We start from the raw sequence: 27,901 nt of genomic DNA, 5'->3' as shown, positions 1-27,901 counted from the left end.
CGGTCCCACTGCTGGGGGTCAGAATCAAATATCCTGATTCAAAGAAAAAGCACCCAGCTGCGACTGTCACTGCTACACATCTCAAATCCCCTGGCTACCACCGGCTCACACCTTCCTACTCAGAACATCAGAATCACTAGCTGTGTTTAAATACAGATTCAGTGAAGTCTGTGAGAGAGCGCCCAGCTTCGTTGCTTCAGCTTAAAATCAACCGCTGATTATTGGCCATTATTTATTGTGATGTATTTGTGAACAAAGCCAGCGTAAACACAAAGATTGCAAATAGCATCTGACTGTAGCCATGGTAACACAACAATCAAAGTATCTAGATGATTCTTTGCACTTATACAAAGTAAGCTTCCTAATCAAACAATTCATTTTTATCTCCGCTGAAAGGCTGAAATACAAGTTAATAACATTGTTGTTCGAAATAAATGACCGCTAAAGTTTTAGATCAATGGTTTGTGTTACAATTCAACCATTTCTAGGGCCCCCTGAATGTCTGGAGGGGCCTACCAGCAGCTACTGACTTTTCTTTGCCCTGATGTCTTTCAGTTTTACAATTCTAGATCTCAGAGGAGCTATCATCCAAAAATAATGTAGAGTTAACCCCTCTGAGCTTTTTCAGTCTTGAAAATAGCCTGCAGCCAAGTTAGTATGGAGGTTAAACAGTCAGATATTATTAGGGTTTATTTAGTAACATAGTAACAAATTGGCTTATTTCATAACTTCATAAGCAGGGACCTTCTCTCTCTCCTATTATCTGTTCAACAGCTACAGTCACAGATCAACTCAGACCTCCAGGACTGTCAGCAGCACAAACAGCAACATTATACCTATCAAGGAAAACAGACTATATTTGCTTTGCATTGACCCCACATGATGACAATGATACAGTATGATCCGATTAAATACTAGATTCTTGATTAGTATGGGTTGTTGCTGTGTTGTTGCACGGTGTTTTAAGATCGTGTCCCCGTTTTAACTCTGAGCCCCAGGCCCTCCAAAAGCCTCTGCACGGCCCTGCCGTACGCAATGAAAAAAAAGGACTTGACATTCTGAAGCGCTGATATGTTCACTGACACAGATAATTCATTTTGAGAGATGAGCTAAGTGTTTTGAGGCATAGACTGGATTTTGCAGTTTTTCAATGGTTTCTTGCTGTTTGAAGAAATAATTTTGAGAAATGCAATCACTGTTCTGCAAACATCAAGGATGATTTGAGAAATTCACCAAAGCACCTAAAAAAAAAGCCTAGAAGTATATCATTCGCTTTTTAGGCAAAACCCAGACATTTTCAGTTAGGTGTAATCTCAAAATAGAGAGCATTAAAGTCTTGACTTTGAAAATGAATTAGTGAGATGTCCATTAAATGGTCCGTTGATCATTAAATTCTTGCAGGTGCCACTTAAGCTGGAATTTAGGTGGCAAAAGCTTTTCCCCTGGGCTGCACAGTGGGGAAGTTGTTAGCTCTGTTGCTTCAGAACAAGAAGCTCCTGACTTTCCCCCAAGGATTCCCCTCCAACTCCAAAAACACCCATGTTGGGTTAATTGGCTGCTCTCCAGTGAACATTGCTGTGAGTGTGGATGCCGCATGGCCCTTTGATGGACTGATAACCTTTCCAGAGGCTGGAGACATATTGGCTGTAAAACGTATTCACTCCCTTTGGTGTCTTACCCTTTTTACTGCTTTTACAAATCAGTCACAATCAACAAATCTTTGGATTTTCTGACAAAAGAAAAATCACAAAAATTTCCTTATGTTAGCCGCAGCACTGTGCGTGTAAGTAGATAAACGAGGAAAACACAGAATCCATAACAGAACCTTTTGCCCAGTCACACAAGATGGACAGCAAACACTGTACATCACCACAAACACACTATCTCCACTGTGAAGCATGGTGGTGGCTGCATCATGCTGTGGGGTGCTTCTCAGCAAAGCATTTTTTAATGTAGAAGGTCAGATGAAGGCAGCAGAACAAAGGGAAAGCCTGGAGGACAATTAGTTTCCAGCTGCAGGAGAACTACGCATTCAGGGAACATTTATTATCCAGCCAAACAGCTAAAGCTACACAGAGACGGTTTGAAGACAGCAACGTGGACGTTCTGAAGTGACCTAGTCAAAGCCCAGACCTCAGTCCCATAGAGAATGTGGGGCTAGGCTAGTAAAGGGCTGTTGATCCCCACCAACCCGGGATCCACACTGACTCCCTGCTCAGAAGTCAGCCAAGGGGGTCGATATCTCTGCAATCTGTTTTTATGATAAGTGATTTTTATTTAATTGATGTTTTTTTAGAAATCATTTTTAACATTTACATTACATTTTTGGTCATGATTTTGGTCAAAAAATTTTTTTGGCCCCATATATTGTTAATCATGAAAAGTGATTTATCAAATAAACAAAATGGTAAAAAGTCCAAGATTGGAATAACTTACTAGAGACACTCTAGTCTAGACTCTGTAAGCATTAGAAATAAATGGGAGTACTCTGCCTTCTTGGTAATAAATGAATATGTAATATCTGTAAATCTACTTACAACATTTTCAAACGTATATTTAAAAATAAAACTTTGGATCGGTAAACCAATGGCAGGATGTGGAATCAGGACATGGACATATTTTATACCCCCTAAAAAAGAAGATATTGAAAAACAAAACATTTAACCTTAGCTGCTCCTCTTAATTGTCATTACTGTCATTATGATTCCACATTTGTTTCCTCCTAAGCTCTCTGTGTTTTCCATGTGTTTGATACTGTAGGTGCTCTTTGAACACAGCTAAGCGATGCTTTCAGGTCATGACCCACATTTTAGGTTGCAGTTGCAGCCGGATTTGGACAGGGGACGCTAAAAGAGCAGAAACCACCAGAACTCTCCGGGAGTTGAACTTGCCCTCAAACACATGAACCCAAACCCCGCCAGTCCTCCCCGTTTGGTTTGGATTACAGATCAGGATTATCTTTTACTATTCCTCCAGTTTTACTTCTTTCTCTGTAACAAAACTGAATCTAAAAAAAAAAAAACCCGATTAAGCAAGCAGCGTATCTAAATATGTAGTTTGAAAATACTTACGCTGTACAGATTTACAAACTTTATGATTCCTTTGAAAAAAAGGCATGTAAAAACATAGAAATATTGCTGTTTATCAACTTCTGATCGTTTTTGCCTATGCAAAACATTAACAAGAACATTGCCTCTCACTGATATTTCTTCTTAGCACATTAAAGCAGAAGGTACACTAAACCACAGCCAGACGTGTTGCTTAAATATGTCCTGTCTCACAAGACAACACCCATCCTCTTTTACGTTCTTCTCTCACTGAACCAAATGACTTGCATAAATTCAGCCCTAGAAATTGTGAGCTGGCTAATCTACACAAATAAAACCCCAAATCTGTCTTTCAGCTTAGTTTCCTGTAGAGAATTATTACAAAGCACTAATATGTGCATTCATATGGTGATGTTTCTTGAGCATGTGTCAAAATCTGAAAAGACAGTACTGCTGTACAGAGCAGCGATCTGTTCTGTATTTCAGCAGAGTTAGGTATGATGTCTTTTTATTGCAATATTTGTCATGGTATTTTTTTCAATGTCTTTTTTGATTTTCTCCTGCTGTTAAAACATGTTTTTTTTTCATACTTTAAACAGATCCAGCTCTAGGAATACATTTTCTTTGTGACATAGTTGGTGGAGTTCTTCAAAGCAGGTTATGTCAAAATGGAATCACTTACAGAATTCAGCATGCTTTTGTCTGATCTCAGAAAACACATTTTTGACACAGTGACTAGATAAATCAGTGGGTGACAACCCTTTTTGCTTTGAGCACACCATAAAGCTTTGCTCCTTCCTTTGATATTTGCCCTCCATATGTTCACTGTTTATGCGTCATTGTTCTGGAAAGTACATCGCAAAGAAAAACTCAATAAAATCAAATGTTACCGTGGAGGACAGTGATGGCATTTACTTTGAAAAAGTAACTTTAATCGGATTACTGATTACTCCTTGAAAAAGTAACTCAGTTAGATTACTGACTACTTGATTTGGAAAGTAACTAAGTTACATTAAAAGTAACTTTTTTACTTACTTTCAGCAGCAGCTGCTAACAACAACGTTGTGAAAATTACATTGATCTTTGCCAATACTTAATTGTAAGCTATTTTATTGTGGTAACATCCACAATGTGTCTCCACTTATAAGGTTGAACTTAAGGGGAGAGTTTTTAATGGTTACAGTACAAAAAAAAAAAGAAATAAACATTAGTAATTTTAAACCCCCCCCCCCCCCCCCCCCCGGCCCCCAGGTTCTGCGTTACGGCCCTGTGTTTGGTGTCAGAGCGCAGCGCTGACACCAAAGATCCAAGATCATGCGGCTCCACAGTTCAGATGGCTGCTGCACATATTTGTGACACTTATCTTAATATTAATAATCATAATGGCGTTTAGTTGCACAACTGTACGGACTCGTTCACTCGTGGCTGTTTTCACGTTTATTGCGCTGTTCATATTAGTCTCGATGTTTCCAATGTTCTGGATAGCTCGACGTAATTCACAGGTAATAAATTAACTTGACATTAACAGAGACGCAGCGGGACGGATCATCCGGGAAATGATGGGCAGGTAGAGCCTGACTAAAACTAACTGGAGGTCAGACACATTCTGGGGTTTATGTCTGCTTATTTCCAAGCCCAAATGAGCAACTTCACGTTAAAAAACGAGCCCAAAAAGCAAAACCCGCGACTCGTTAAATTCGCTAGCGACTTAAAAAAAAAAAAAAAAAAAAAAGCCCACAGCAACTTATAATAATCGGACTTGGCGACAGAAACTCTAAATAGTTCCTGTTTTTCTACCAACAAAATGCGCATCTCTCTCCTCGTTTCTGTCGCTGCTGATACTGTCGCATAGAAACGGCGATCACTCGACAAGACGCGTAGAGGAAATACAATTAAATTCCAAAAGAAAATAGTAACGCACAAAAAATGATTTTGATAAGTAACTACTGGATATGAAATAGCAACGCGTTAGATTACTCGTTACTGAAAAAAGTGGTCCGACATGTGTAACTTTCATTACACATTTAAGTAATGTGTAGTGACTGATTTAACTGTCATGCATAATTGTTTCTTCTCCAGCTATGGTGGCTGACCAGAACCTATGACTATCAGCATGGGGTCTCATACGTCCGTCCTTGGTTTGGCTAATATTCAAACTTTACATTTGTTGTAAAACAAAACAAACAAAAAAAAAGCTTTACAACACACAATAATAAAATGCGATCGATTAAAAACAAATATTTCCCCTACGCACTCTTTAAAGCAGCACATGTCTTCTTACTTTCTTCACCTTTTCTTCCTGCTTCGAGGTAGCAGCTTTGTTTAAGCCGTGCGCGCAGTGCATGCGCGTGCGGCGCACGTCGTATGCGCGCGTGTCTACGGTGTCTGTCGGCGGCGGTGAGGGGGTGACGGCTCGTTCCTGGAAGAGCCCGGCCTGCCTGCAGAGTCACTCGCATTCCTGGCTGGGATTCAATGACTGAGCCAGACACACAAACACTGAGGGTGGAGGAAGAGCGGTGGAGGGTAGGGGAGAGAGGGAGGGAGAGGGCGCGCGTGAGAGAGAGCTAGACGGGGCGCGAGGCAGAGAGAGGCGCGCGCGGACGGGCACGGCAGGCTGCCTCTCAGACTTCTCATCTCCATCCAGTCAGAGTGAACTGCGGGGGCAGACCGAGCGGATCTCTGCAGTCCTCGACAGCGGAAAGAAACCCAGAATAAGATTTTTTTTTTTTCTCTCGCCGAGCTTTTCCCTCCCCGCTTCGGTTGGTTTTCGCCTACTCTGCTTTGGGACTCGACCAGCGGAACTTTTCGGCCCTCTGGAGTTTCAAACAGTCTCGTTTTTATTTTTATATTTTTTTTGGAAAAGGGACAGTCGGCGACCTGCTGCGGGGAGCGATGTTCACTGAGCTGGACTAAAACTGCAAGAACTTTAAAAGCTCCATTCACTGGATGTTTGATGAAGCTCTTCTCGGTTTTACTCAGTTCTGGGACGCCGTGGATTTACCAGGTCGGGGAACGGATTGATACTTGCGACTCCCGTTCAGCGAGAAGGATTAACGCTTCCAAAGTTGGAAGAAAAACATGGAGACTGTAAGTCGGCAGAGCTTCCAGCCTCACCCGGGACTGCAACAAACTCTGAAGCAGTTTCACCTCAGCGCCATAAACTCCCTGGGCGGACCGGCGGCTTTCTCGGCCCGGTGGCAGCATGAGCTCCTCTTCAAGAAGGACGGGAAAGAGCCCGAGCCGGTCCTGCAGCATCTGCCGCCGCCCGTGATGCCGGGCCCGCTGTTCATCCCGTCCGACCGCTCCACGGAGAGGTGCGAGACGGTGCTGGAGGGGGAGACCATCTCGTGCTTCGTGGTCGGCGGGGAGAAACGCCTGTGCTTGCCGCAGATCCTCAACACGGTGCTCCGGGACTTCTCCCTGCAGCAGATCAACTCGGTGTGCGACGAGCTGCACATCTACTGCTCCCGCTGCACGGCGGACCAGCTGGAGATCCTCAAAGTCATGGGCATCCTGCCCTTCTCCGCGCCGTCCTGCGGTCTCATCACAAAGACGGACGCCGAGCGGCTCTGCAACGCCCTGATCTATGGAGGAGCATACCCGCCGCGATGCAAGAAGGACCCGGGCTCCGGCTCCCTGGAGCTGCAGCTCACCGATCGGAGCTTCAAGATCTACCACGAGTGTTTCGGCAAGTGCCAGGGCTTGTTCGTACCGGAGCTGTACAGCAGCCCCAACGCAGCGTGCATCCAGTGCATGGACTGCAGACTCATGTATCCGACCCACAAGTTCGTGGTGCACAGCCACAAGGCGCAGGAGAACAGGACTTGCCACTGGGGCTTCGACTCGGCCAACTGGAGGGTGTACATCCTCCTGGGTCAGGATTACACGGGCAAAGAGGAGAAGGCGCGCCTGGAGCTGCTGCTGGACGAGATCAAGGAGAAATTTGACTTCGCCAACAAGTACAAGAGGAAAGCATCATCCAGGGTGAGTCAGTCTGGCTGCCTTCAAGCGCCACTGCTGCTGCTGCTGCTGACAACTTTGAGCTCTGCCATGCTTTATCCACTGATTGCCCCATCCAAAAGGAAGGAATCCATGTGCGGATCACAGTTTTGCCCCAAAGTTTTTCCTACATCCCTAAAATGGATTTCTCTCTGATCCCTGTTTAGATCGTCCCACTTTGAGGAAGCCCGCAGTGTTCGGCCATCATTGGCATATTGACACTAATTAGGCCTCATCCACTGGTGGCAACAAAACGCCGCTGGTGGCAATAAAGTCATTATTCGAGTCGTGAAACTGTTAAAGCCTTCTTTATTGGCTCGTACAGTAAACACGATCTCATGTAGCAACAAATGGCTCAGCGGGGGTGGGGGGGTGCACGCATTGGTTGGGAGGGAGACGTTCACCTGAAGGTAGTTTATTTCCCAAACTGTTTTACAGTTTACACCCTGAGCTAAAAAACTTTGGTTGTTTCTAAACTGGATTTTAAATCCTTTTCTACGGCTTTCTGTCAAATTTCTGAATGAATCATTCTATCTTCACACACTTGGAATGTTTGGATGTGTCGCTGTGTTTGCTGAGGTTCAGTTGATGAGACGGAAACTCTTCGAAATCAAATCAAATTTTATTTATACAGCACATTTCAGCAGCAAGGCATTTCAAAGTGTTTTACATCATATCAAACACAGAGACACAAAGCAACATAGAATCAACAATCAAAACACGACATTAAGTCAAGTTCCATCAATAAATTTGTAATTGATTACATTTCAAATACAATTCTAAACAGGTGGGTTTTTAGTCTAATTTAAAAGAAGTCAGTGTTTCAGCTGTTTTACAGTTTTCTGGAAGTTTGTTCCAAATTTGTGGTGCATAGATGCTGAAAGCTGCTTCTCCTCGTTTGGTTCTGGGGATGCAGAGCAGACCAGAACCGGAAGACCTGAGAGGTCTAGAAGGTTGATACAACAACAGCAGATCTTTAATGTATTGTGGTGCTGAGTCGTTCAGTGATTTATAAACTAACAACAGTATTTTAAAGTCTATTCTTTGAGCTACAGGGAGCCAGTGGAGGGACTTTAAAACTGGTGTTATGTGCTCTATCTTCCTGGTTTTAGTGAGAACGCGAGCAGCAGCGTTCTGGATCAGCTGCAGCTGTTTGATTGATTTGTTGGACAGACCTGTGAAGACGCTGTTGCAATAATCAATACGACTGAAGATGAATGCATGGATGAGTTTCTCTAGATCTGGCTGAGACATTAGTCCTTTAATCCTGGAAATGTTCTTCAGGTGATAGAAGGCCGACTTTGTAACTGTCTTTATGTGGCTCTGAAGGTTCAGGTCAGAGTCCATCACTACTCCCAGGTTTCGGGTCTGATCGCTTGTTTTCAGTTGTAATAACTGAAGCTGTGCATTGACTCTAGATCTATAACTCTAGATCTATAACTCTAGATCTATAACTCTAGATTGCTCCTCTTTAGGTCCAAAAATAAGAACTTCAGTTTTGTTTCTGTTCAGCTGGAGAAAGTTTTGGCACACCCACACATTTATCTGTTCTAAGCATCTGTTCAGTGATTGGATAGATTCGGAGTCCCCTGGTGACATCGTAAGAAGTTTGAGTGAAATCCTGAGAAGGGGTTTGCAGGCAGGGATCGGCTGATTTAAAAGGAGTCTCACCCCCACATCCACCCCCTCGGTGAAAAAGGCCCAGTGCGGCCATTTGCATGAACTGTTCCACATCAATGGAGCTGATGAAGCAGGGTTTAGAGTATTGTGGTGGGAACATATTATGATTCCAACAAAGGGGAGCATTCAGTAAACAGAGCGGACCACCCATCCCCACCTCCGACATGTTCCCCCTTCCCCCTCTCCTCCTCACCTCCTGGGTTATTTTGCATCCTGTCGGAGCGTCTGATTGGAGCCTCGGCGGCCTTCTTGTTGAAGGAGCTCAGGAAGTGTTTAGGGGCAGGCCACCTTCTTCCAGTCAGACCCAGAGACCAAACAGGAACTAGGGGAATCCTCCAGAGTCCTGCAATGCCTGCTGGGAACAAGACTGGCACACACACACTTTGTGTTCAGACTGGAGTGAGAACACCGACAAGGCCTCGACTCTGAGGGGGGGGAGGAGCTTTTCTGTTTCTAAAAGGTGCAAACAAGACAACCCACTCCTGTTTCATAAAGTGACTAACGAGGTTCTGGGACGTGAAGAGGTTCTGTGGATGCGGCGAGGCCCACAGAGGACAAGGTGGCGGTGGGAGCTCAACGGCCGGCCATTTCTGTGAATGTTAATAAGGCTGTTACAGAAGTGTGAGCATCAGTCTCGTATGCAGACAGACGCAGGAAGTGATATTGCCACACTTCCCTCCTTGCAGACGCTCTTTTGAAAGCTTCAGCTTGAGGCTCGTGACTGATCCACAGAGAACCTCGGCTCTCGGGGGTCCCAGGGCGAATGAGCTTTCCGTTCCCTGCTGCTTATCTCAGAGGATGCACGGCGCCGTGAACAGCGGTGGGCTGATGTGGCGCAGCGCTGGGCTGAGCTGGGTGTGGAGCTCTGATGCCAGGCCTTGGCTGTGAGACTCTTTGGTTTCTGGCTGGTGCACATGTGGGTGGTGCGCATAATCAGTGGCTTTCCGCATCAGGATGTTTAGATAAGAATTGTGGCCGCAGATTTAGCAAGTTTCTAACTTTATAATTTGCCCTCAAGATGAAGTGATTTCTCCGCAGGCTGCCTGTTTGGAGAAGATATGAGAGCAAAGAGGAGCCAGGCACTGCAGGCTGCGTAAGGAGAGGGGGGGAGCTTTGCAGACTGAGTTTATGTTCCAAGCTGAACCTCCCGTTTTGGAGGTAAACCTGGTCATTAGGCCTCAGCTGCTGCTGCCTCTGGGCATTAAGCATGGCATTCGCATGGCCTGCTGTTTACCGCTGCTAACTTTAGTGGAGACCTCACTTCCTGTTGTATGAAACTGATCCGTGTCGGGATAAAAGTGCATCAGGATTCCAAGGAGAACAATAAAACAGACTCTGCGCTCGCTCCACACATGTTGTTGTTATGCTGACAGCCAGCGCATTCCTGCAGGCCGTCACCATGTGTTTACTCTGGATATCTCTGTGAAAACCAAAGCAGGCTGAAATTGAAGCTGACGTGTGTGGTTGTTTTGAGCTTTTGACTCCTACAAATAGATGCTGTTTGCGGTCGACGCATTTTCCTCCGCAGCTGCAGGGATGCTTTTAAACTTTGGGACGTTCTCAAACTTCCAGTTTTACTTAGAGGGCCGCTCCTGCCCCTACCCCTCCTCGCTGCTGCAGCTCGGGATGTCTGGCCTCCAGCTGAAGGGGCCGCTTGTTTCAGGCCGGAGGAGGGGTCTGTGGTGGTTGGGGCTCAGAGGAAGTGAACTCCCAGAGGGGCTGGAGGGCCATGTCCTGTTTCATATGCAAGGCGCAGAGTTGGAGCAAGCTTGCTGACTGGCAGCCGTGTGCTCAGAGAGAACAGCTGGGAACTTTCAGGCCTGTTCTCAGAGAGGTGCAGCAGAGCTTCTTGTTGTCCTGACAACAGGAAGGCTGGAGATGCTTCCCATTGGCTCTTCTCTTCCTGTTCTGATGCTCTTCATTCCAAACAGCACCGTCTCATGATATGGAATATTTAAGATTTATGGAAATAGTTTTTTCGTCTCCGTCTATCAGTTACTGTAAAACAGGGATGTGTTATTATTTTATAAGAAGGATGAATGAAGTGATTTGAAGATAACATTTTAAACCATCTGTAGCATCTTTTATTAGCACTTAGCATGGCTAGCTCTCAAACAGCACTTTCTGTGTGTGTATGATAGAAAACGTGGATCATTTCTTTACCTCTGAGATTCCCAAAAGGCTTCCAGCATATTCCATAAGAGAGAGCGATTGAAAGCTCTAAAGGATAAAACAGAACATTGTTGTTGTGTTCTGTTCAGCCTTCCTGTTACCTGCTAAAAGTCTTTCTCTCTCTGCCGCTGTGCCACAGACAAGTTTGGTTTCCTTATTTATATCCTCTGTTTGCTTTTAAGCACCTCATTAAACTGAAAGAACCGACTTTGACCCAACAATATCAGCATCCATAAGAAAGACTGGTAGCTTTTAATATGTTGTGTCAGATTTTGTAATGCCTGACTGATTCCTATGGACGGCTCTCTACATAATATTAATGCGTTAAAAGTTTCAGATTAATTGCATGAGGTGCATGAGAACTTCAACATTAAATTGGCCAAATACTTGGTATTTCAATTCAATTTTCCCCAAATACCTTTTCTATCAGTTTATTGATCTCTTATTCCAGAAAACACTAATGGCTTCAAGGTAAAACTGCCCATGGTTAGCTTTGTTAGTCCTGCCGTCTGCAACAGGAAACAACCATCCTGTTGTCTTTGAAATGTTGATGCGCCACATGATTTCCACTCTGGCACCAGAATTCCTTCCACAGTTTAACCCTGTTTAAATGCAACCTTTAACCTTTGGGTATCTACTGCAATTGAACTCCAGCCAAAAGCTAACCATGGGACTTTGACCCAACAGAGTAAATCCTTGATTCTTGGAATATAACAGTCAACATATTTAGCATGTTGTGATCTTCTCATTGGATACAAAGATATTCTAAGTAATTCTGTGGATGTGTTGTGCAGTCGTGCTGCAGATAGAACTCACTTTTTTCCCCCTGTAATTTTATTTCATATTCCAAAGATAATGACGGTTAGAGCCAGCTTCAGCCAGCCTGCCGTCGTCTTAGGGGCTCATGGTGTGATCCACGATGAGGCAGAGTGAAATCAATGCCACATTGACCTTTAAGAGTCTCAACATCGAGTGGGATTGAAAAGTCACTCCCTGTTGAGCTCACAGTGACAGTCTGACACAAAACAGAGGGACTTCAAATGCCAACTTGCCAGTCTCTGGGCTGTTCATCATTTCGGAGGTTTAAACCGGTGTTCAGTTTCTTTATATATGGCTATTCACAACAAATGTCATCTCAAGGCGCATTTAAAAAAAAATCATTTCAATTCAGTCACACATAGATTCTAATCGACCCTAGTTATCAAGCGGTTCGGTGTAATCAATAAATTCTTCAAAGTAGATTAAAACATTTCTATCTAAGGAACCCCAGCAGTCAGTCACTGACTTGCAGCATTCACTCCTCCCGGACGAGGATGGAGCAGATCGCTTGTGTTAAGTCCTGGACTGTACAGTAATCCCTGTGCAGCATGAATGTAGTGACAGTGGAGAGGAAAAACTCCCCTTTAACAGGACGAAACCTCCAGCAGAACCAGAGCTGAGTATGAGCTTCTGCAGCGACTGGCTGAGGGTTTGTATGTTTTCCTCAGAGTGTTTCCTAATCCCTTCCATCTCTCCCTCAAAACTGGAAATCCGACGTATCGAACACAGAAATAATTATACTTGAGAAGTAGTCTTGCTTTCTTTCCCTCTTCCTTTGTGGAAAGGAAACCTCTCTTTGAGGCTTGCTGACATTAACTTTGAGGAACGGTATCTTCACACTGGGCTTGATGCGCCTTAAAACTGTGGCTTTATTTTTCACCACAACTGCTGACAGGAAAAGCGCTGCGGCGCGCACAGAAACGGAGGAAAAGCGAGCAGCAGAACATCTCAGATTGCATCGCTTTGCTTTATTTGTTTGGGAAAAAAAACAAAAAACTTTCAAGAGGCGGTCACTGAAGCAGCAGTGGAAACTGAAATAAGTGCAGCGATTCTTTCTGGAAGGTACGTCTTCCTGCCAGAAGCTGTTTCTTTCAGAAGACTTTAAAGCTGTGAGAAGAAAAAGGGATTTTCCCAGTTGATGCCTGATCATGTGGAAAGCGTGAAGGCTTTAGCAGACAGTCTGCATTTCACTGGGTTCTGATGTAACAGCTCTGACTGACTCAACACACACAACGTTCAAATCTCTCCTGAAACAGGAAACTTTCTTACTCAAGCAGCAGTTAAAACAGATTTCTCTTTATGAAATCATTAAAAACATCAGAATGAAGAACTCTGTCTACTATAACTCTGTAGCTATAATCAGACGGTGTGGGACACACCTTAATGCTTCTCTTGTAATTCTTCCTTTGTCTGTTAGATATCAAACTTCTACATTGCTCTTCCTATTTGATGTGTTATAGTCCTTCAAAAAATGAACTCAAGATTGTTTCCCGTTAAAGGAAAAAAATGTTACGGTATCTGACAGGAAACAGCCAATTGGTTCGCCTCAAGAGGAAAAGGTTGCTTGGGACTTTTTGAACAGAATTAAATGGATTCATGCCTGAATGATTCATAGATTTTAGAGGGTTAGCAATCCAGAAAAGGTTTCTGTGAACACGGTCATGCAGTACGCTGAAAATGATCCAAGGACCAAGGAAAAACTCTGAAAGCCATCAAGAAGTCTTGGAGGATCACTGCGACCGATCACTGGAATGCTTACAGGAAGCTAAGGAAGTTTGGGATGAGCTGAAAACTTTGGAAATTCCCAGTGTTAGTACTGAGGTTTGATTAATGAGAAATAAAACAGAAGACCTCATTGTCAGTTCCGCCCACTGGGCTGTTAGCCTTTGACCGCCAGGGCCTCCGGCCTCTCCATCCACCCTCAAAGATAGATGGAGGTAGCAGTGCATGGAGTGCTTCAGTGAGCACTCACCTGGAAGACGGTGGTCTGCATCGATCCACTGCCTGGGATTGACAGTAGCTAGTCAGTCTTAGAGCAGAGAGGGATAGGGGTATAAACAAAGCCTACCTCTATCACTCCAGTCAAAAACCAACTGCCTCCCAGGCCATACGATGCTTTGTTGTTGTGAACCATCCCAGCCTAAAGAGCCCACTCCTCCCAATCTGTCAGAATATCCACAGCATTGCAGTGCAGTGTGACCTTCCTGCTGCAGTGCAACCTTCCTTGTGCTTTCCGCTTTTCTGAACCTCCTCCAGATGTAGCGTGGTAAAGAAGCTGTTTCTCCTGATGGCCCGCTTTGAATCTACACACACAGGTTTTTGTGACCTTTCAATATTTATGATATGTTTCTGTAGGAGGAGAGGTCTGCTGTGTTTATTTAATGAAAGAAGCTTTGAAATATTCAAAATCACATGTGGCTGCGTAAGACGTAATGGCTCCATCCACAGACCTTTGACCCCTTTAGAGCCGACCTGCATGCTGAGCCCAGCGCGTTGCTGAGTTTTCCCATGTTGTGTGAAGCTTAAAGCCTTGCTGCAGCTATTGATGGAGAAGAAAGCCTGCCCTTCAGTAGCAAATGTGGATGCGCTTTGGATGAAAATATCTTTGCCAGTTTTTATGTTCTCAGACATCCAGTGTGTTCAAGGGTTAGTGGATTAAAGTGTCATTACAGATTTATCTCATAATTGCTGCCTTTTTGGATCATCAATATGCAACACATTCCTTACGCACTCATTTTTCTTTGCTCAATTTAACTAAAAAATGAATAAAAGTAAAATTAAAATTCAGAACAGATTTAGCTTTTGTTGTTGAGCCAACCAGGTGTTTTTTTTTGTTTTTTTTTAGTTAGTTCAATGATAGTTTCTTACTTTAAAAAACATCAGTCAGTCAGTCAGTTCCAGTAACCAGGGCTGTAACGTAGTTCAGAGCTGGTAAACAGCCGATGAGGTGACTGATGGTTATTTTATGCTGCGTCAGCCTGGGACTATCTTTTGTGTAGGACGGCAAAGCCACTGACCCCCACCCTTTCTCCACCCCAACCACTATACCCCCTCCACCCCTCCCCATGTGAGCACATGACCTTTTCCCTCCTCAGATAAAGCTGCGACCCCCTTCAGCTCCCCCTCTCCTCCCCGGTTGGGCACCAGGATCCTCAGATAGAAGCTTTTAGCTTGATGCTAATAAATGAACGGTTAGGTTGCTGATGGTGGGCTGGGTTTAGATGGTGTTCATTATAAATGAGATCCATGCTGCTGCTTCATAGCACCGGCTTCCTCAGCCTCATTCAGACTGGACCTGATCCAGTGTGTTATTTGTAGTGTCACATGTGGGGGTGTGTGTGCGTGTGTGGATCAGCTGTAGGAGATTAGCATGAGCTCTCTGCTTACTCATTTCCATCCCCATCTGCCTGTCTCCCACAGTGATGCCGCCCCACCCCCGACACACACACACCAACACACCCCGCCCTACAACCACACTGACATGTGCTCAGACGTCCACACAGCACCCACTTCCCACCCACACAATGCATCAAGGTCCCCTGACAGATGCAGGAGGAAGATGTGTGTCCCCCGAGCTTGAAGTCATCATGTCCATCTTGGTGGACGGCAGGATCGTTGACGGGAACCAGCGGTCCAGCTCTTAGTTGGGAGAACTTATATTTCCAAAGGAATTTACCCCTGTAGAGAAACACATTGGATGTACAGGGAGCTCAAACTGCTGCAGTTACTCAAAGGAAGAAATTGCAAAGTCTGCTTTATGTAGATTGATATTTAAATGAACCCATATGAAGATTCTTGCTCTTCTGTTCTGTTATTTGCTGGTGCACAATCATCATTTCCCCCGAAGATCCCACTGAAATTCTGCTTCAGCTGGGATTTCTTATCATGACCTCCATCCTCTTCATCACGGTGCTGAACTAAATGAACCAAGTGGTTTGTTTAGTATTTGGAGAATTATTCCCATACTGACTAGTTAAGAAAAGATGTCTTAAAAGAAAAAAAACAAAACACTTTGGTTCTCAAACTAGGGGAATATTAAATATTTCAGTTCTACTTTACCCTAAATCTAGTCAGTTTATTGATGTGGCAGCAGCTTTAAAGATAAAACAACAAATGACTCTGACAATCATGACAGGACAACTCACAAACTCATCAACGGAATAGAAAAAACTCATGAATGCATAAAACCCTTTGTCACGCTTTACAACATTATCATCTCAAAGCACAGCAATGCAAACACCTCCTGATCATATTCTATTAAAAACATGGAATTAAATGCATTACATTCATACCAGTGCAGGACAGTCATTTGGACGGGAGCTGAAACGGTCCAGTTGGATCGTAATTAAAATGCAATACAGTCATATTCAGTTGATCATATTAGTTGGTAAAAAATTTATTTATCAACCAACATAAATAATTTATAAATAATAGATAATCTAGTGTTAATGAAACCCTAACCCAGAAGTGGTGTTCAATTATAGTAGAGCTGACTGACCCAAAGAGTCCGTCTAAACTCATCTGAACTCTCTTACTGTCGTGAGGTATAGATGTTTGTTGTAGGACCCAAATGCAGGAGAGAGAAGCAAGTGAATATGAAGATTTAATAAAGCATGTGGAGGTAGAAATTTACAAAAACCAAAGGGAGCCAAGGCAAAAAAACAAAAATCCACGTAAAAAAAGATCCAGCAAGGGGAACACGAGGAAGTGACGGGAGTAGACAAGAATCCGGTGAGTGGTGGGTGAGGATGAGAGGGTTAAATACCACGGAGGTTGTGAGCTTGACAAAAAGGCCTGGGCTGATGAACTAATGGATTACAGGTGTGAGTGGAAGGAGAGGAAGCAGACTGAGGAGAGGGAGAAAGAAAAGTGGCACAGGAGAGCGAGGGAGAGAACTCTGGGGAACAGAAAATAATACTAACTCTAAAGAATAACTTAGACTAAAGAAATATGATAAACTAGAACAACAGAAATAACTAAACAAGAAAAATCGCAACTAGAACCAACAAGGAAGAACAGATGTGAAAAATAAGACAAAAATAGGATACGATAGGGACACGAAAAATGGCAAAAATCCAAAACCAAACTCAAGCAACCCCGGATCCTGACACTGATGACATGGAATAATCAGCAATACCTGCATTAATAAGGAGAGACGTAAAGTAGTGCAATGAAATACGATATTAACCTGGGGACCTATGAAGCTTGGGAATCCTGCCTCCTGATGACCTGATGGCCTTTAAATATTAAAACAGATTGGAACGTGATTATAAAGCATTGATAGACCATTTATGAATTAAACATATTGTTACCGTTGCTTCCTTGTGAAATGTTTGTTTTAGCCAGATGAAACCATCCAATGATATGCTGTGAGAGTAGAGTTGGGAAAGCCTGGAGGTGTTTTCTGATGTCCTTAATGAGGCTCTTTGTTGGCCTCCTCTTTCTGCCAGGAAGGTGGGGGCGGAAAGAGGGGTCACATTGGCTTGACCTCATCCATGTGGAAGGAAGCTCCCAGCAGCTTGGTATAAGGTATTGTTGTGAGAGCGTAGAGTGATGATGGGGGGGGGGAAGTGGGGCTCCACTGACCAGCCATTGTCCCTCCTTTTGTAGTGGCTATCAGATGCGGATCTGTGTTTGGGGGACAGATACCAGTGACCGCTCCTCCCCCACTTCACCGCTGGATGGTCAGGGTCCCCAAAGAGCCTGAGTCATGGACCAGTGGTCATTGTTTGCCTCCCCCACCTCAGTCCTCCAGCCCGCCTTTGGTCGGTTTTCCTGGAAGTTTCATGCTTTCTTCTTTCTTGGATAAACAGAGCAGAAGGTGACAGAACCATAGAGGAAAATGCTCCCGTTGCTTTATTTACAAGATGAAATCTGGAGTGGGTTCTTGACTCCAACCCACAATGTAAATGTTTAAGACTACATGTTGTCTTCAGCATCCATCTCGACTTACATGTAGATCTGTCCTACATTTAGCCTCTCAGAGACCATCTAATCTAAATCATGGAAATACTCTTTGGTTTATGTTTGCTGAAGTTGAAACACAGGTGATAAAAACCCCAAATACAATCAGAAACCAGGCCAAAGTGTTTTAGCTGCTGTCCTGATGTTTTTGTAAGCTTTAGCTCGGAGGAAAGGGATTGGCTTCTAATGGCTGACCAGGGACCAGTGGTGGTGGGACCAGGGGGGAGGGTAGGAAAACATATCAGGGACATTACACAGCCAGAGATGGTCCAATACCTGTTAAATGAATACAACATTACAGATTATTCTGGCAGCATGATGAATAAGCACACTTGATGTGTCCATTCTGTTTAGTCTGCTCTGACTCACGGCTGCTTCTATGTAAGGTGGGGCTAGTTAAACTTAAACTAATCAGAAGAACAGACGTCCTCCCCTAATGAGCCAGCCTAGAGCAACCAGTCAGTTGACAGAGCCGATAGTAGAACTCTGAGACGTGACGCAGCCGGTTCAGCCTAGTTGGGGAATGTTACAAAGAACCAGACTATCTTCATTCAACACCTTATCTGTGAATTAAAACCACACCTCAGCTGCAGCTTCTCAGAAGGCTCCCGCACTATTTTGCAACGGTGATGACTTTGGTTGCAATTAACCCACATTTCCCATCCAGCATGACATGCCACCTCTCTTCTCAGTCCCTGAAACCAAAGGAAGACTCGGTTGTAAATGGCAGAGAAAGTTCATCCAACTGACCCAACTTATTGTTTCCATGCGGAGCATTAAAGCCTTGCTCTTAGGATATACAGTAGCTGCCCACTAACTGTTTGATTCAAACAGTTCTTTGCAAGTGTGATTTTACACACTTTTATATGAGAAGAGCGCCATGAAACCAGCTGCTAACCTGAATGTTAGCTTCATGAGCTCGTAGCCTGATGTTCTGCCTCTCAGGCCACCACACTTAGCCATCTTTCAAAGTCTGGAATTACATTTTCTAACTTTCAAAATTCAAAAAAAGAAGAAGAAAACTTCTTTGATTTTATTGTGCAAATCAAGTCTCCCTTATTCTAATTGTGGGTAAATTAGGTCTGTTGCAATAGACCATAAACGAGTTGATTGCTTGGTCAGAATTAATCAGCTGTTCAGAAACACGAGAATGCGGTGTTGTTTAAAAGAGTGGATCACCGTGCTTCACCCTCCTCAGGGGGCAGAACCTGCATCTGCATGGTCTACTAAAGCATCCATGCAGATGTTGAAGCAGAATTCCAGCTGCTGTTCACAGCGCCCAGACTTGCTCTTTGCTTTTTACTCCATTGATTATACATCCAACCCCCATCCTCCTCCTCATCTTTTTCTCTCTTCATACACTCATTCACGTGCAACACTCTCATTGTGCTCCAGAGCAGACAATAGGGCTCTTATAATGATAGTAATTGTAGATCTCTGAGACGAGGTGGTGTGTGGAGTGTGGGACGGCCTCTGAGGCGAGGTCTCAGCCTGCTCGCTGCTGCTGCTGCTGCTGCTGCTGCTGCTGCTGATGCCGCTCAGGACGTCTGGCAGGACCTCTGGCTACGCTGACTCAGCTGAGCTCACTGCTCCTCTGTGACCCTCGCGTTCTCGCCGGCCTCGTCGGTCTGCCGGTTTTAATTATCCGCTCACACACAGAAACAGGAACTCATCTGTCAGAACCTCCCCCCCCCCCTCTGACTGAGGAGGTGTGGTGTGTATAGTTGTATCCCAGCAGTAGTGTTTTACCGTGCAGGATGAGGCTGGAGTTCAAAGGTTAACTGAGATAAAATCCTTGGTTTGGCTCACTTAACTAGAAGTGCAGATATATAGGTTACCATTATTTTCCTCAATCTCGCAGCACAGCTCACTCATCACATCTCTGAAGAATCAAACGTCCTCTGAGACAGAGACAGGCCGTTGAGCCACACACCGGTATTGTATTCAAATGTGAAACAGGTGGTTTGATCAAAGCCACATTGATCAAACCAATTGATCAAACCACAAAAACCCCACTTACAGATACACATTATGATACTATCTGGCTGTTTCACAAAATCCCTTCTGGGCTTGGTTTCCTGCCATTAGAACCACGCTTTGGTCTGAAAGTCATCTGGTACTTTTAAGGAAGAAATGTGGACAACTCAGGGGTACATGTGTCTGCATGTGATGGGTCTTCTCCAAGCAGAAATGAAATCAATGAGGTAGGATCAGCCCATCTAGCCCTTTACCAAATACTGGATCTTGTTTCTGTTTCCGAACTGCAACGCTGTTGGGAAGGTTTACATTTCAGAGTGAATGTATTTGATTTTATTGATTTTATTGATCTTTAAATAAAAGCACTTTTAAAAAAATGTCCACTTATTAACTATTAATCAGGATGGCGCTGTGGGCTGTTCTAAAGATGATAAACGCTGCCAGACATTAATATTCCTAACAGATTGTAGAAGATTTGTATGTTTGAAAAATGAAGAGTGTAAGCAACTAGTTATGATCAAAATCGGAGAGCGATTGTTCACATCTCTACAACTCCGACTAAAGACAAAGCTCCAACTGCACACACATACACACACACACACAATTGCATATCTCATATTTTAGGGCGTCAGGCTCCTGAAACACAGGATAGCGATTGATTTTTCCACGGAGCAGCAGTCGGCTCTCTTTGAAAAAGAAGGAGAGTCATTGTTTGGTCTCAGCCCAAGGACAAAGCCAAAGCTGCGTCTGCCTCTGCACTCCTTCTCCTCCTCCAAGCCTTTTTCTTTGTTCTTGCTGTTTTTCTAAAACTGGTTACTTCCCCTGTGTCGAGTCTCTTCCTCCACCCGGCCAGAACCCACAGCTTTCACTGTCGGTGGCGCAACCGTCTAACTCAGGAAGCTCTCTGAAACATCAGATTGCACTTCCTGCATCGATCAATACATCTCACGTCCAGCACACAGCTGCGATGCACAAAGCTGTGTGTGCCACGGAGTGCACGCGTACACACACTGGCACACACACATGCACTCATACGGTGTGAATTCCTGCTGCAAGCATCAAAAATGGGCTTTATTTAGAGCAACATCCTGAAGCTGTCAGGCAGTGAGATGAGAAAAGATGGGTTCAAACAGCTTGCTTGGCCTTAGGTAGTTAAACAACAATGAATCAAATAAAAAATGTGTTCATCTTCAAACATTGACATTTAAAAGAGTGTTCCAGCACGCTGACATACAATAAGTTCAGTTCTAATATAAAATAACCTCATGAGAGCAAGTGATCGTCTCTGTAAACTCTCTGGTTCATTTCTCTGCCATAGCTTAGCCTCTGCTCTTGAAGCAAGCAGCATTCATGGATTGATAGCAGACATGAGTAGGCGATACTTCCAGGACGGACGTCTCCTCCTCCTCCACCTAAACGGCAGTAATGAAATGATAAATCCCTGATGTGGATGGAAGAAGAAGTGAAGGAATGACCTCAGGCCACCTAATCGTCGCAGTGGGAGAAGCCGGCAGCTAATGTGTCCATTAACCCTCCCTTCCTCCAGAGGAGAACCAACCTGACTGGGAGGGAGACAGCAGAGGATGGAGGACAGGATAGGAAACAACGCAGCTCCTTCACCGCTCTTAGTGTCTGTTAGATTTCTATTTGAGTTTTTGCCGCTTCTTGACTGTCCTTAGAGGGGATTGAAGTTCAATTCGGGGCTTAATGAAAACTCAGGTTTGCTGGAACAAAATAGCTGTTCTGGACAGGCGCTCTTCAACCTTCCTGGGCTGTCCAGAATGGAAGCAGTGTTGACTCAGTGTCTCTGTCTGACCCCTGCACAAACATAGATGATCTCTGTGGTTGTGTAAATGTTGTCTACTGTCGGTTCCTGGTCTGCTGAATGGTTCATCAACGGGAGGGGGCAGAGGGAGAGGTCAGGGAGGTTGCTGATACCAGAGTTTTCTCCCATGAAAGCCCTTCCTCATGGTGCGACCCCATGTGGGGTGACAGCAACCACTAGCCCATCACTGGGGCCTTTTATCGTTCAGATTTCAAACATAGCAGCAGTACACACAGCTGAACTCATGCAGCGTCACATGACCTTCTGCTGCTCTGAATTTCCTCCCACTTCCCCTTTTCTTGGTACAGCCCGGATGAGCAGAGTGTCGGCTGTCGGCCACAACAACTCTGCAGGCTGTCAGCCGAAATGTCTACCGCAGAGCCGTGGCAGGCACAAACCCTTACACTGGTTTCGACACCACACTGCCTTCATTTTGGGACTCCACCCTGCTGACAGAAGCATCTTGATGCAACAGTCTCAGAAATATGCGCCGTCTTATACCCTAATTTCCCTTTTTCCTACCTCAAACAAGGCTGGATGGATGTACTGGTCTCGTATTTCTTGACTGAAGCTTTTTTAGAGGGCATAGTTCCCTCATTCATTCTAAGACTAAATCAAGAAACCATTAAAACATTGGGTTGGATTCACTCTAATCAGATTAGAATGTAATGTAGACATGCTCTGCCCCCCTCATAGCAGCATTTTTAGGGGATCTTTAGGGTATTACTTTGTCCTAACAGAAACCACTCTCAGAAATAGAGAGACTGATCTGAATATCACAAGCAGCCTGAAAGCTTTTTTGGATGAATCTCAAAAAGAAGAAATAATAATAATAATAAAAAAACAAATACAAGTTTAAAATGCAGGAACAAAGGTTTGTCATCAAACTTCTCAAATTGTACCTTTCCACATAACCTATGTGATGTAGAGCTATCTGGGTACTAGAGATGTGGTGGTCTACCTGCCGATTCCAATTTATCTCCCAAAGTTATAATTAACATTTCCCTTTAACCATACTGTCATCCTGCAACATTAATCATATGTCAGGATCAGAGATGCCATCCCACTTTGTATGTGAGAGAGCAGTCGGCATAAAATAAGGTTTTGCTAATTTAAGATCTAGGTAATGGAATTCGGAGTTGACATCTTTAGCGTCCCATATTAGCTAGCGCTAATTGTGCAGTTTCATGTGTTTCCCATAGAGAACGTAAACCTCATATCTTGACACTGAGCTTCCAAAAGGCTGCTAAAATCTCTATATGCAATAGCTATATTCCATAATGGAGATATTTTTTAAAGCTGAAAGGAAATAAAAGAGATCAAGTCCACTGCAGTACATTTAACCCAAGGTCAGCTCAGGGTCAGTTTGATGCAACACCCCAGTGTATGTACAAATTAACATCCTGTGGCAGACGGCGCTTTTTCCTCCACAAAAAAATAATCAAACAGCAAAAGTATGGAGTGGTGACGGAATAACCAGCAAAATGAAATATTGGCAACTTAAAGGGTAATCCTATTAGAACCACAGCTCTGTTTGGCTTCAATCCACAGTATATGGAGCATTAGGGTTAATTTGAGAAAACAGGATTGGCAAAGGGTCTTGTCAATCCTGACATATCAGAAAATGCTCCGTCTGTATTCCCAGTTGAGGACAGTGTTATAATGAAGCATCAGAAATAGAAAACAAGTCATTCTATTCTCGCTACAATCAGGCTTTTGGACTCTAGAGACTTTATGCATACAATATGCTGATACCGGAACCAGATTTCCAGATCCTCCTCCCTCACTTCCAGCCGTCCTTCCTCTCCACTGGAAAATTATGTGATCTGGCTCCACAGTCAAACCTCTCACTCTCCCTTTCACTTGATCAGCTTATTCCAGAGTTCAGCGGTGGAACAAAATGTCCGACCCTGGAGTGGAAAACACCAGCATGTACTGGCCGGTCGACTCGGTTACGAGACTGCCCAGTGTCCTGTTCTGAACCGAGAGGCCTCTTTGTGCTCTGGCCTTACAAAGATTTACCCGAGCAGCAGAAAAGAAACAAAAAAAAAAAACACCTCCTAAAAACAAACCCAACAGCAGCGTCTTGGTCATGGACATGCCTGCAGCCCCGGCCAAGTAAAGGAGCTGGCTTCAAAAATATCCAGTGAATAAAGCAGAGAAAACAGAGGAAGGAAGTTTCCCATTTGACCTGAAGGGGCCCCACGTGGTTTGCTTCCCGTTATTATGGACCAAACCAGGACTGCTCTACAATTACTCCAGTTTTTCTAAGAGTTGTGCACTCTACATTACTAGCCATGGCTTTACTGCACGGTACACCGCATGTGTCCAGAGATACAGGGCTCTAGGTCAGCTGTTTTTATTGTGGATCATAATGTCAAACAGCAGGAGATGCTTGGAGCTAACCTTACTGATCCACTTCCCTAATGGCTGGTTTCCATTGATCTTATAAGGGCAGCCTTTAAGATGGGACATTAGCAAACACACTTTGGAAAGCTAAAATCATGACTTTTAGGATTTACTTCAGTTTGGCTCTTTGCAACCAAGACTTGTTTTGTATATAGAGGAATGGAAACATTTATGGCAATTATTGAATAATTTTTCACATCCTCAACTTTACTTTCTAAGGCACAAAACCAGCTGATATCAAATATAATAATGTACATACAATAATAATACATACTTAAGAAGTATTTCTTTGTCCTGCTCTATTAAGGTCGCTGGTTTTTCTCTTTATCCACCATCCGCATACAAATTTAAGAAAGCTGTGCTTAAAATGGCCTTCAGCATCATCTCCATTTGTGGCCAACACAACCACACATGTGCCCGATGAACACACAGGTGGTGAATCAGTTAAGCACTCCCTGCACACTAGTAGGAAAGACGTAAGACTTTATCTCAGGTTGATTCAGACAGTTTCAGATTCCCATCGTCTGAATGACTATCGTGTCTATTTGTGTGAAAACATTTGATCTGTTCACTGATCATTGGGGCCAAAATGTCGCACTGCATTTCAGTATTTATTATTGCAATTAGTTACAATACAGTTTATTTAAAGGTGCCAATTCACAACATACGTCATCTCAACACACTTAAAAAAAAGGCCAATTCAACTCCATCATGCATGCATTCTGTGGAGATTTATCCTTCCTCTGTCAGGTTCTTGACGTATGAGGTTAAAGAAGAGTCAGTGAGTTGAATTCATGAATTCCACTTATTAAGACTAAAATACAGCTGGTCCATTGGTTCATGTTATCCTTATGGGCTAACAGAGCAAAATGGCACCAAACAGCAGTTTGTAATTCCCTGTTTTTCTCTAAGAGATAGAGGAAAACAGATTTATTTATACTCAACAATTCAAGAATTACTATGTATCATAGTTACGAAACAATGCAGTCCAGTTCAATTTATTGTTCAAGTTAGTTTAAAATTTTTCTGTGTGAGGAAACCCAGAGAAGCATCAAGTCATTAACTCCCACCATTTACTCCTTCTACGTACGTACATTCTGGTAACGGACAACCACTTCTGCCGTGTTGTTGATTTTGCATCAATCCTTCATACTGAGCATGCATGTAGTGACAGTGGAGAGGACAACACTCCTCTTTAATAGGAAGAAACCTCTATCAGAACCAGAACCTGGCTCAGTACCAGCGGCCAGGATTGAGAAGACAGAACAGACACAAAAATGAAACGGAATCACTGAAGCAAGTACTTCCTGATTGAGAGATGTAAAATGCCAATTTCAGTAGCTCCTCTAATGGCTTCATCTAGGAGAGAAACACAGCTGAGCAGATCAGCTGATAAAGATGATTTTCCTTCATCCTGCTTCCAGCAAAGATATGTAATGATTGATAATATGACGTCAGGAGAGTTTTTATTTGAACTGTGGCGTGATTGCCACAGGTTGGTTTCCTATCCTTTCATAAAGTCAGATGTGCTTGGCTCAAAGTTAATGTGCTTTACTGATAAGTAGAAAGATCTGAATCAGTGTCTGTTTCTTCTAGGTTGAATGAAAATTGAAATCAGTTGCGTTTAAATGGACGGCGTGTAAATAGATTTGAGGAGGAGTTGATTTAAGAAACACGTGAGCCGTTACAAACCCATATTGGAGTGGACTGGAATCTTGTTTCACACTCAATATTTTATTTAAATAGTTTAAAAAATGAATTGATGGACTGAACGTTAGCTTGGGACTTGAATTAAAATGGCAGATGAGGAATCAGTCCATCCTTGCCAATCGTATACGTGGTCTTTGGTGTGAAGCCTCAAGCAGGGATGTCTGGGAAAGTGTTACAGTCTCACTTAACTCCAAAGTTTCAAAGTGGTGAGCCTCTCACAGGTGACTGCGTCTCATTCAGCCTCCTCCTTGTCCCTCTGTCTGTGTTTCCAAACAGCGGTGAACTTTGATCCCTGTCTGGAGGCCTCAGCCACCATGTGTGATAGTGAAATCACGCCGGTCCCTAATGAACTTCTCCAGCAGCCTGATTACTCTCACCTTTACACCACTGCAACACAAACACGGCGTGGGCAGCTTTATTGTTTACTGCTGCATGTGTTCAGGGTGTGCCGAACAAAGTCTCCTTTCAAGTGTTAATTGGGCCCGAAGTTCAGCGTCCGGCAGTTGATTCCAGGAATAGCCGCGGGTCGTGGCGAGGAGAGCCCAGACTGGGTGCTGGGTTTCAGTCCAACATGGACGACTCAGCCAGCATCAACAGCAGCTACCGCACATGTCTATTTTAGTCTGTTTGTCGGTGTGTGTGGGTGTGTGGAGTGGAGATGGGGGGGGCAGACAGTCAGACACCTCTGTGGCATACAGAGGGAGGGGAAAGCGATAATGGTTTTACTCTGGTGCGCCTTTTCAAGGTGCCAGACAATGTTTCACTCCCTTCCTCTCTAGAAGCGGCTAGGCAGTATCTCAAGCATTAAGGGGAAAAAAACCCTCTTCCTCTTCCTTTCATGCTCGGGGAGAGCAACAGCAGCATTAAGTGAGACAGCCATCACACTAGTGTGTGTGTGCGTGTGTGTTGCTTTTTGAGGCTAATGCACCGCCTCCACATAGAAGAGCACAGCTCTCTGGGCCGGCATTATCCCAAATGCTGCTGTGATTGGAGCTGGAACGTGGTTGCTAAGCAGATGCAGTTCTCTTGGACTAAATTGCAATGGGCAAGACTACTTCCTGGCTGGCAGGCTTGTGGGCCGGACTCAGGTGCTGCGGCTGCTGTTGTGCTAACGATCCCCACAAGCCTGTCTGGTCTGTGGCAGCGAGTTCATCTCAGCCTCATCTTACTGCTTATTATCAAGGATATATTTAGATTTCTCAAACCCCATACAGTTAGACCACATTTCAACCAAAAGTATCAGGTTCCCTGAGCCCTGGGGAGTTTTATTCAGGAAACTTAAAGAAAGTGGCTGTTTTCTTTTCCAGCGTGGTCTAAAAGCAGGGCGAGGATGAAACAAGTCAGTCGGCCGCCTCCGTGCTGCTGCACATCTGTTTTAGGAAGCAGAGAACTCCAGCTGCAGATCAGCAGCGCGCCGCCGTGGCCACAGGTCTGGGTGGTTACCCTGGGGCTTCATTTTATATATATATATATATATATACATACAGTATATATATATATATATATATATATATATATATATATATATATATATAGTATATATACTGTTTCAGCATGGAGTGAGCCTGCTGAAACAGAGTCCACCCAGCAAAAGTTGTCTTGTAAGATTTGTCATATTTGCAGCCCATGGCAAGAGCATGACTAATTATGAGTTCAATGAATCATGCAGCCATTCCAGGCCACAACAAAGGGTTTCAGATGATTCAGTGAAAGTAGCTGTAGTTCATTACTAACTGTCCTGCAGCTCTGAAGGGTTCAATAAAGTTGCGTTTACTTGCTGTGCATCTAATGAAAACAAAAATACAGTAAAAGGGAAGAGAGTCAAGTTGTGTTTCTTCAACTAAATGCTTTCAAGTTGATTACTGTAAAACATAATTAGTACTGGGGGGGGGTTGAGCTTATGGTTATGGTGCGTATGGTTATGGTTATGGTACCCCACAGTTTGTTAAGTGTCCTGGATTTAAAGTCCATCCATCCATTTTCTGTTCACCCTTGTCCATAATGGGGTCGGGAGGGTTACCAGTGTCTATCTCCAGCTACGATCCGGGCGAGAGGCGGGGTACACCCTGGACAGGTCGCCAGTCTGTCGCAAGGATTTAAAGTCACGGTTTAATATATATTCAGTATGCTTTAATCAAGAAAGAAAACATTGAAATAGATGTTCTTTTTAATCGGTTCAACAGTAAACAAAACATCTTTTTCTGTTACTGCAATTAATCTGATTTGACTATTCTCTAAAATATATAGAACTGACTGGAGATGTGATTGCATTTTTCTATGAATAAAGTAGCATTAGAAG

The 27,901-nt window shown here is 43.9% G+C and overlaps 2 protein-coding genes across 2 annotated transcripts in view; one reads left to right on the top strand and one right to left on the bottom strand.

Annotated features, from left to right (window-relative positions):
- bcas2 (BCAS2 pre-mRNA processing factor) overlaps positions 1-27,901 on the bottom strand; it is a 624,479-nt gene that overhangs the window by 589,880 nt on the left and 6,698 nt on the right. The window lies entirely within an intron of this gene.
- The window catches only part of skia (v-ski avian sarcoma viral oncogene homolog a), a 71,995-nt gene continuing 49,710 nt past the window's right edge, over positions 5,617-27,901 (top strand). Inside the window, exon 1 of the mRNA XM_028012866.1 lies at positions 5,617-7,031. Coding sequence (XP_027868667.1) covers positions 6,126-7,031 — 906 coding nt within the window. The 5' untranslated portion in view covers positions 5,617-6,125. The remainder of the gene's footprint in view (positions 7,032-27,901) is intronic.

This window comes from Xiphophorus couchianus, chromosome 1 (assembly GCF_001444195.1).
Source record: "Xiphophorus couchianus chromosome 1, X_couchianus-1.0, whole genome shotgun sequence".
Lineage (NCBI taxonomy): Eukaryota > Metazoa > Chordata > Actinopteri > Cyprinodontiformes > Poeciliidae > Xiphophorus > Xiphophorus couchianus.
This window is presented reverse-complemented; position numbering and strand designations above follow the sequence as displayed.